This window comes from Primulina huaijiensis, chromosome 14 (assembly GCF_012295235.1).
Source record: "Primulina huaijiensis isolate GDHJ02 chromosome 14, ASM1229523v2, whole genome shotgun sequence".
Taxonomy (NCBI): Eukaryota; Viridiplantae; Streptophyta; class Magnoliopsida; order Lamiales; family Gesneriaceae; genus Primulina; species Primulina huaijiensis.
Window position 1 is genome coordinate 5,113,102 of NC_133319.1, and position 11,016 is coordinate 5,124,117.

At 28.6% G+C, this 11,016-nt stretch overlaps 1 protein-coding gene across 1 annotated transcript; it reads right to left on the bottom strand.

Annotated features, from left to right (window-relative positions):
- Positions 1–4,906: 4,906 nt before the first annotated feature.
- Positions 4,907–10,417, bottom strand: LOC140957405 (probable fatty acyl-CoA reductase 4). Its single transcript, XM_073414637.1, has 10 exons — positions 10,239–10,417; positions 10,034–10,137; positions 9,650–9,849; positions 8,914–9,014; positions 8,157–8,355; positions 7,895–8,056; positions 7,578–7,659; positions 5,817–6,101; positions 5,291–5,418; positions 4,907–5,183 (listed from the first exon to the last, which is right to left on the bottom strand). Exons 1-10 carry the CDS (start codon positions 10,333–10,335, stop codon positions 5,027–5,029), a joined length of 1,515 nt encoding a protein of 504 aa, XP_073270738.1. The 5' UTR covers positions 10,336–10,417; the 3' UTR covers positions 4,907–5,026.
- Between the last annotated feature and the right edge of the window lie 599 nt (positions 10,418–11,016).

An 11,016-nucleotide genomic window follows, 5' to 3' on the forward strand; every position in this document is an offset into this window, starting at 1 on the left:
AACTTCTTGATATAAACATTGCAGTCCAGTTTGACTTCACAGTGACAGGCTCGAAACCTTAGAGTATATATAAATAGCAGCAAGATCCTGAAACAACTTGAAACTGTTTGTTATCATCAAAACTAAAGATATTTCAATCTAACATACTCCGTTCTCGTCTATATCTTTATCAAATCTCAAATGTGATTTCATATTTATCAAATATGAAATTTAAAAGATTAGCATCAATGAGCATAGCTATTTTTCGGTTACACATTCATCAGTTCTATCTAAACTCCTAAAACATAGACATGCCAATCAAATATATCAAATATAAGACAACTACAATAAAACCTCTATATATTAATAAAGTTGGGATCATGAAATTTTATTAATTTATAGAGATATTAATTAATTGATAAATTGATATTTTAATATTTCATAGAATATTTTTGTTTTATTCAAGGACATATTTAATTACTTAAAAAGTCATTTTTTTCCAACAATGTCTTGTATCATATTATATGAAGTAACATATGTTTAAATTCATTTGTACATAAAAATCATTATCTTACTAATTTATTGAAATTATTAACTTATCACATTGGCCAAAGTCAAGACCGAGAAAAAAATATTATTTTAGAGTTGTTATCAATTTATTAAGTATTAATTTATAGATGTTTACTGTAATTAACTTTAAAAACAAGCAATATAAAATCGTCCAATTAATATGAGCTTTATTTAATTATAATTTTTTTGACGATGTCAAATGCAAATATACAATATTAATCGAGATTAACAATAAAAAATAATTATAGAATAATTTTTCGACTTTAGTTCAAAACAGATAGATGTTAGTCATCTAAAATATATGATATAGAATATAATAATATTTGAAATGGAGTGTACGTGGTGTGGTGATCATATAGTTAAATCATCGGGAAAATGAATTTGAATTATTCTAACCTTTTATCAAAAATAGCGACGGTATATTACAATATTCAAAATGAAATTACATGTGCTTTTTTAAGTAAATGATGCTATTTAATTGTGTTTTATAAGTAAAACGAATTATATAAAGATTAGTAGTGTGGTAGTTCGTGGATAGGGATGTAAACGATCCAAACCAAACCAAACCAAACAGTATCAGGCTTGAGCTTAGTTTGTTTAAGACTGTTTGAGGCTCGAGCTCGAGCTCGATTCGAGCTTCTATTATCAGGCTCGAGCTCGGTTTGTATTGAAATTATTGAGCTCGAGCTCGGCTCGTTAAAAGCTCGTTTAACATGTTAATCAAGCCAGGCTCGAGCTTGATTCATTAATAGCTTGTTTAGCATGTTTAACAAGTCTCGTTTTCGAGCTCGTCTCGTTTTCGAGCTCGACTCGTCTCGTTTTCGAGCTCGATAAGCTTAGAATTGAGCTCGAGTTTGAGTTTGAATCGAGCTTGTTAAAAATTAAATATATCTATAAACTAATTTTAAATCAGACATAAAAATGTAAATTCATTCATAAATAACCAAAACGACACAAATAAGAGCTAAAAAAACATAAATCAGTATATTATTGAACATTCCAAAATAATACATCTAGAATATTCATTATATACTGATATCACCAAAATCATCTAGAATATTCATTAAATATAGTAGATTGAAGACATCACATCATTATGAAATGAATTCGACATAATTAACTTAAATTATTGATTAATGTCAAATGCCATATCAATTTAGCATGTAAAATTTTTAATTAACCTTCACAGACTAATAGTAAAGTTACTCAACTTGTATATGACTTGGTTATGTAAATTTTTAGGAAAAAAGAATAAGTTGATATATTTCTGTTAATTTATTTTATTTATTGTATTTTAAAGAACATTTTAGTATAATGATATGCAAATAAGATTAAAAATGTAATTGTGACTAAATGGTGTGAATTCATAATTTTTTCAAACATGTCTTGTATTCAATTCCTTCCATTGACATTAGTACTAATATTTTTATTTGTCAACTCAACAAATGAGCCAAGCTCAAGCTTACGAGCCACCTAAACGACTCGAGCTCGAGCTCGAGCTTACGAGCCACCTAAACGAGCTGAGCTGGAGCTCGAGCTCGCGAGCCTATTATCGAACATGTTTGCGAGCTCACGAGCCGAATATCTTTAGGCTTGAGTTTGGTTTGATTAAATTTTCGAGCTCAAAATCGAGCTTGAGCTTGGTTTGAAATGATTAACAAACAAACTCAAACGAGCTTTTTATCGAGCCGAGCTTCGAATAGCTCGCGAACAGTTTGGTTCATTTACATCCCTATTCGTGGATATTTAAACTATGTTTAATTTTCCTTTATTGCCTTTTTAGGTGTCAATCACTTTCTCTAACAAATGGATTCAATTGCTTATTATTTATTTTAACCTAAAATTAGCCTAAATTGGAGCAAACTAGTCTTTACTCGCAATGATTAGTGAGGCACTTAATGAGACGAATAACACATTACGTTTGATGACGTTGAAGAAAAAATCGAAAAAAGATAGTAAGATTTTACAAAAATTACTAATAAATTTATATCATCAAAGTTAACTAACAAATATTATGAAAGGTAAAATTGTAAAGAAACTTTGATATCACATTGACATATCATAATTAGTTAGTATGATATCTTCAAATTTAATAATATGAGATAGATAATTTTTGGAAGAGAGATAATCGTCAAATATACTAAGTACAAGGAAGTTAATTGCGAAAGACTCTTGCTTTATTCATAACTCTCTTTAAAACTTGTAATTATTTAATTGCACATAAGTCAAATTAGTGGCCGATGTCGGCTGAAATTAATGTAAGAACTCGTAACGTGACCGTAGATGTGGATTTTTTTTTAAAAGGAAACTAACTTTAAAAATGCAAAAATTTGTGTGAGACGGTCTCACAGGTCGTATTTTGTTAGACAAATCTCTTATTTGGGTCATTCATGAAAAATATTATTTTTTATGCTAAGAATATTATTTTTTATTGTGAATATCGATAGAATTGATCCGTCTCATAAAAGACCTACTCCTTTAAAAAATCATGCGTAAGATGTTAAAAATTAGAGGCAAAAGTTAATGTCACATATGTTTGGATTTTTTAGATGTCATTTCGAAAATATCCAAAGTAACTTTTATTTGAAAACGTGTTTAGTTTTTTTTTTTCCCAAAATTGATTTGATGTTTCTTTGATTTTTTTTTTTTAAAAAAATGTGTTTGGATTTTTTGGACAACAGTATATTATTGAAAATTTAAAAGAATATATGTGGGAAAATATTTTATTTAAATCTGATGTACCATAAATTTCTAATTTGCAAATGAAAGAGCATTTTCATATTATTTTCAATAAAAATTTAAACAATTTCCAAAATTCATTTAATTTTTATAACATATATTTAATAAAAGAATTAGATTATATAACTTTGATTTGGACATAACAACGCATCAGAAATAAAATGACAAGCGTACCAGGTAGATGTTGAGGCTTAACAGGGGTGATAGATATATAATATAATATGGAAACATACATATCATAAAAAATTACCACAAATATTTCGATACAATATCGATATATAATTTTATATCGAAAAAATACTTTATATTTTTAAAAATTTAATTTTATTATTTAATAAACATATATTTTTAAATTTATACATATTATTTCAGTATTTCGATATATACTGAAATTTTCAAATTTCATATCGTTACCGTACCAAAAATTTCGATAAATTCAATATTTTTCGGTATGAAAACATGAATCTAACAAAAATTCGATATTTTTTTATACTAGACACTAAAAAATTATAGGATACGAAAGAACACATTTTGCACGTTTAACTATGGGTCGAGATGTCGACCATTGTCGCTTTTATGAAAGAGATTTTGTGCGGTCGCAGGTTGTCTTTTATTGCCTGCCAACTGCCGCAATACAACCTTAAACGTAACGTGTTTAGCTTCACGTTTACGTCGGTCTTCAAGATTTGGGGAAAGTTTTGGTACATCAAACCATGTTTTAACTGTCTGAGAAGAAAGATGTAGAGCCCCCCCGTTCGTGGGTTAAAATTATTATTTATTTATTTTTTAGAAATTTTTTTAAAATGTAGTGTTTGATTACAAAAGATAAAAAAAAAAAATTTTGGGAAATTTTTTTAAATATCAATTTTAAAATATATTTATTATTAATTTAATATAATTAAAAGATAAATCTATCCTTTTCGATACCATCTTCTTTCTTTTAACGAACTTTTAAAGTCCAATTTATTTGAATTTATGCGTACAAAGATTTTAACGTATTCAAACAGAATAAAATTGTATTTTAAATATAATTATCAATACTCACATTGAGTAATCTGAGAGCTTCTGAGCCCAAACTCAAGCCCAAGCCAATATCGGTCTCGGCCTATATCATAGGCAATTTGCTTGGCCCATGAATTTTTGCACAAAATTCAAAATTCAACATTCAACTACAACTCATTTACTTCAAATCTTACCAAAAAAAAAATATCAATAATATTATTTTTATTTTACATATATTAATCGTTATATTTTATATTTATATTTGTGTTAAAAATAACATTTTCAATTGTTATATTGTATTTTTACAAATTGTATTATTGCATTAAAATTTTCATTTGTATTTTACTATTATTGTATTATTTATAAATAATTAAATCAAACCATTAATTAAATGTTTTTAATTAATATAAAAAAATTATTTAAAAATCTATTTATAAATTTATTTGATTAAATATTGTGATTTTTATGATTAAATACCTAATTATTAAAATAATAAAATAAATATTATACTATTATTTAAATAATATTTATAATCTTTAATACAAATATTTATAATAAATAAAAACAAAAAAAATTAAAAAAATAAATAGGAGCTCTGCAGAGTTGGAGATGGAAGGAAAAATATAAAATATCGACCAATTACAGTTTACAAACAAACTCGTGGAGAGTAATAACCCTTAATTGTCACATTTTGCAGCAATTACAACAAGAATAAAATATTGTTGGAGATAGTAGATCACTTCAATGCATACTTGGTGATTCCAACAAAATGAGTTTTCAAAAAGTACTCATCCCATTGAACATACTTCGGATCAAAATTCAACAAGTTCATATGCGTCGTTTGCGAGCTTCTTATTTTCATTCGCAAATTTTTAGTGTTAACGTCATCGAATCTGAAAACAAAAACAAGAACATCAAATAATACCCATTATGCTTGGGGACAAAATATTTGAAAACGTGACCTAAGTATGTAAGAAAGAACAAGGTTAAGAAAACCTACATTCCTTGGAAGAATATATATGGTTTGTAGAGCTCTGCTAGACGCATAGCATGACTGATACGTCGTTTGGCGCTGCTGTATGCACTTTCAAAATGGTTGCAACATATCACGTTCACATATTGCAATGCCTGCAAAATCAAATATATAAATAAACATAATACAAAATAGATTAAATAAATTATAAGCACTCACAGATTATAAGATTCATCAGTACTGTGTAATGCCATCTATCATGTGTTGATCAATAATTGTAAAAACATAGGAGTGGTATACATTTGTTCATCTAACATATAAAGGTAAACAAGAAGGAAAAAAGTAATTGAAAACAACTAATAACATGAGGTTTACAGGTTCTCGAAGTCGAGATCTGTCTCATTTTTTAGACACATGGCTACATTGAACCAAAATACCAGTGGTGAATCGCGAAATTTTGGTTCTTCAAAGAGTTAACATACCATTTTTCCTATAAAAAAATTGCATAAACAATAAGAAATATTTTTGGGCTATAAAGTACATTGATACTAACCTTGACAAATGGCAAGTAATGAGTTGTGATATATCTGTGAAAGCTTGCCATGGTATTTAATGTTGTAGGTTGGCCTACTTCTATAGGTTTTCCTCTGCCATCCGACAATGGGTTCTCAATTAGAAACCGATACATTAGCCACTTTATGTCTGCAAATTTTAGAGGATTACACTTCGATGAACCAATATGATATATGGATAATCTTGATTCATCACTTTTTGGAAGTGGCGCGGCTGCTACTGCCATTGCTGCAATCATACAATTTACCACCATGTCTCCTGGTATCTGTTAAATTTTGTTTCAGTCACACACAAAATCGAACTATCAAATTCTTAAATATTTGCCAAAATTATATCCTAATAATGTAGAAAATACTAGAACATATTGAAGGCTATATATAAACTGTTTGAGCTTATAAGTTTGGTGATTTTTTTTCAAAAAAAGAGCTTATAAGCTGTCAAAATAAGCTAAAGCTGTTTTTTTAAAAAATTGAGTTACTTCAACTTATTTTTTAAAATCTTATTTGAATATAATTCAAGATCAAATTATCTTTATTAATTTTATCATATATCAAATATACTCTCGTATAATACATCATGCAAGTAATAAAAATAATAATAAAAATAATAAATTTAATTATAAATAATAGTTTAAAAATAATTATTTTTTATTTGGCAAAAACTTGTGTTAGACGGTCTCACGGATCGTAGTTGTGAGACGGATCTCTTATTTGGGTTATCCATGAAAAAGTATTACTTTTTATGCTAAGAGTATTACTTTTTATTGTGAATATGGGTAGGGTTGACCCGTCTCACAGATTAAGATCCGTGAGACGGTCTCACATGAGACCCACTCTTTTTATTTTTATAATGTTGTGTCTTTTTGATAATTAGTATTTTAAAAAAATCTTATAATACCAAACAAATCAACATATTTAAGATCTATTGTTTAATTTTATCCAAATACTTTAACAAATTATTTTTAAAATAAGCTCATACAACATATAATTAAGCTCGAGAAGCTTATAAACCGTTTTAAATAAGTTTAGTCAAACATACTCTAAACACAAATCGAAAACTACTCTATGATCACGTGGGAGAATCTTTTAAACTTGATCTCTCCACATTAATATTCGGTTTCTAGATATGATGATTTTAATGTAGCGATGTAGCGGATACATAAATGAATTTTTGACATTTTTTTTAAAAAATAATTGAATTCAAGTTGCTCTGGAATTCAATGTTTTCGTGTATGTTATTAAATTTGTATTATTTTGTGGACTCATTGCAAAATAGTTGTGGTTAATGGATTTAAACTTAAATACAAGGAAATTGCTAAATTCATCATTTAAGTTGGTGATTTTTTAGTTATTTGGTTTACATCATGTGAGTTTGGTTCGTTTGTGCTTTTAATCCATTTAAATTTGAATGATTACCATGACAGACAAGCAGACATGATATAAAAATTATTGATGTACATGACACTAGACATTGTTGATGTCTCCGACATTTTGTAACACACTGGTCAAATAAGACTAAAAGTTTTTTTTCTTTAAAAAAAACTGACAACAAACTTACACTTCCAAGACCTAATTTTACTTAGGACCAAAATAAAAAATACGTAAACTTGGACGATTATTTTAGAAAATTTCCCCTTTATATGCACAAAAATTAATAAATCGATACTTTTGAGGAACCATGCATGCAATGTTACTTAAAATTAGAAATATAATACGTTAGATATATAGGTAGACCAACTTACCATGTCAAGTGTTGACTCAGGATCACCTACGAAAAATTTCAGTTTCCCTTTTCCGTAGGCAACAAAGATGCTGTCCAAAGTTCTGTCATCAACCAATTAATTAACAATTAAACATTGTTAATTATTTGCAAATTAATCATAAAAATAAATACTTTTTGGATTTCAAATAATGAAAAAAATTCAACTAAATTTTATATTCATTTTATATCTAGTTAAACAATTTCATTAATAATTTTAGTACGTACGTAATTTGAAATTTATTCCTCAAATCAAATCGATCGATGCAATAAACGCAACAATATGAGAAAAATCACTACCTTAAACCTTCAATCCAACCAGAGAATGGTTCTGTTATAGTGCTTGTTATTATAGTTGGACGTAATATAATAAGATTGGCCTTTTCCTTGAAATTCTCCAAAACCATCTCTCCCATTGCCTTTGTAAACACGTACGTATTCGGCCATCCATGTAGCATTGCTCTGATTAATTCAAAAATCCCAAAATTTATATAATTAAGAAGTTTCAATTCATCAAAATCTTTAGATCCATCCACAAACTCAAATATGAAATGGCTACAACCTTTCAATGCCTAAATCCTTCATAGCCCTTGTGATTTCTTTTTCTGTTGCCTTCTGTGTTTGAAGTTCCATCAACCTTTCCTTCGCGATCTTCATCTCCGTGTTAATGTCTAAATAAGATATCTTAGCTCCATCAAGGGTGTCTCCTTTATGAAATGCTCTCTCTGGTAAGAGTCCAACACCATTGCCATGTACATATGCTATTCATGGTAATAAAAAAAAAGGCAAGCTGTTAGTTATTTGGTGGCAAATTAAACATCCAGAATATGAGAAACGTAACTATACAGTCATACCCGTTGTTAAAACAAATTTTAGATCGCAAACTATCGTAAATGTTTTTTCTCATTACTTTACGTATTGAGAACTTGTATGAAAAAATAACCATTCGTTGACATCGAAAAATGATATCGTTACATTGAAAATAACTGATTTGTCTGATGTCACGTCAACAGCTTGACAAAAATGGTCAAATATTAAAAGTTTTGTGCAATAACCAAACTTTGAAATTTTAATGGATTAAAATCAAAATTAGACAAGTTAATGAAACACAAAATTATTTCCCCGCATGACCGCATTAATTAATATATTTATTTTCTGTAGAAGATAATATATTTAAAAGTTTTAAAAATAAATCGAATTTCCTATGGTCCTTTCTATCCCGCGGTGGTTTGAGTTTGATGCAGCCGTGCATTGGGCTAAGCCTATTCATATGATTCAATTTTTCTAATCAATTAAAAACTTGAATATGGATCACTAACCCGTGGAGACATGGAGTAGTGTCTCTAATTTTGTACATTTTCTTGCGAAGTTTTCCACATGCATGGCTCCCAAAGCATTAATCGCCAACGCTACATCATATCTGCATACATACTCGAAGTTTTTTATTCAAGAAATTAGAGGTATTCAATAAATTAGATTCATCCAACAATTTTGATTAGGCTTTGAAACTAGCTGTTAGGTTATGAATTCCACGTACCATCCCAAAAGATTTGCCTATTTGGTAGTGTAATATTCTAGAGTTTATAAGTCATTATTTATTAGTTTAATATATCAACGTGAGACATTTGTAACATTACCGACCCTTTGAAAAACCGATGTCCGTGGTGACCCACTCTAGATGGCTTTCACTCACATTTTCCGATGGTAACCTTTTTCTATGTTGCTCCTTCCCCTATACAGACTCTCAACAAGAGCACCAATATTAAGTTATAAACCCAATAAAAGTATCAACCAAAAAGACGCAATGTAACATTCTTAGAGTTCATAAGCCACTCTTTATTAATCTAATATAAAATCGAGAAGAACATTTGTAACACTAGCTTACTATCTCCTAGGTACACCATATTATATATAGTTGCTCCATCATCATCTTAAATATTGAAAATCATAAAGGGGTAATAATTTATTCTCAAGCAAATTTTGACTATTTTCAGATATTATACTTGTCTCGAAATTTCTGGTAGGAACAAAAGAATGAGCCCCATCTTATCGTACCTCTCATCAAAATTGGTGGTTGCAGCTGAGTTCACAATAATGTCAATCTCTTGAAACATATTATGTCTCAACTCCGAGTCGAGAATTCCTAAGTTGTCATTAGCAATGTCACCCGAGATTGGAATAACTTTTTCAAACAAAGAACTCAAGTCGTCTCCCATCCCTTCTCGTAGAACACGAAACAAATCGATGCCGATGATCTAGGAACACAAGAATATAAGTGAGTCAACAAAAAAAAAGTGAGTATGTTTTCATATAAAGAGGAGTTTGTGTGTGAGAGAGTGTGTGTGTGTATATATGTATGTATATATGATAAATTCAAGTTGTGATATATCTGGCTGTTATATCGATATGAGGCGATATCTCAATAACTTGTCGTAGTACCTCTTCATGTAGGCGTTGTTCAATAGATCTTTCGGATGTCGGCCGAATTAGAAGAAACAATTTCTTCACGTTTGGCTGCACACGAAGTATTTTTTCCAAGAAAACTGCGCAAACAAATTAGCGAAAGAGGGTTAACCCCCAAACTATACAAAAAAAAAAATTTTTTAAATTTCGTGTTTGGAAATTGATGGCAAAGGAATCTAACTCTTTGCAAGAAAGCCAGTGGCACCAGTGATGAAAACGGTCTTGCCCTCAAAATATTGGACAATTTCAATCTCTTCCATTGCAAAAGAGAATTGCATGCACAAAAATGGCAATTAGAATGCACTTAATTTCGATGATTACACTTATGCCTTGTTATATACAAGTTAGATGCAACACATATTGACGTTTTGGTTGGAAGGTTGGCTGGCTAATTCATGTTTTATTGTTTATATATATATATAATATATATAAAGAGAATATTCACATGTACATAAATAAATTTTCATCCTTTAGTATAGTATACGTATAGTATAATATAATATAATATAATATTATTATTATTACTGGCACGAAAAATAATATTTATGGCGAGCGATGCTTCTAGTTGACCTACCAATAAAAAAAATTTACTCGTCTGATTCAAGATTGCGTCAACAAAATTAAGCAGGAAGAATAAAACTAATGAAAATCGGTTTTTTTTTAAGATTTAGTTAAATTATATTGATATTGTAATTAGTGAAGCATTTTTTGCATAGAAATTATAAGAAGTAGTCACAGCTTAAAAATGTATAAATTTATTGAATCTTATTTTATATATAAAAAAAAAACAGAAGCGGTTCAGTTCAAACACTTGGATATAAATATAAATAAATTCTATATATAATTTTTTTTTTATATATTGAACGGGAAATTTATTTTTATGAGGAAAAACAAGTAAACGGTTCACCTACCATGGCTTGTCTTCCAAATTTGTATATTGTAAAAAAAAAAAAAAAAAA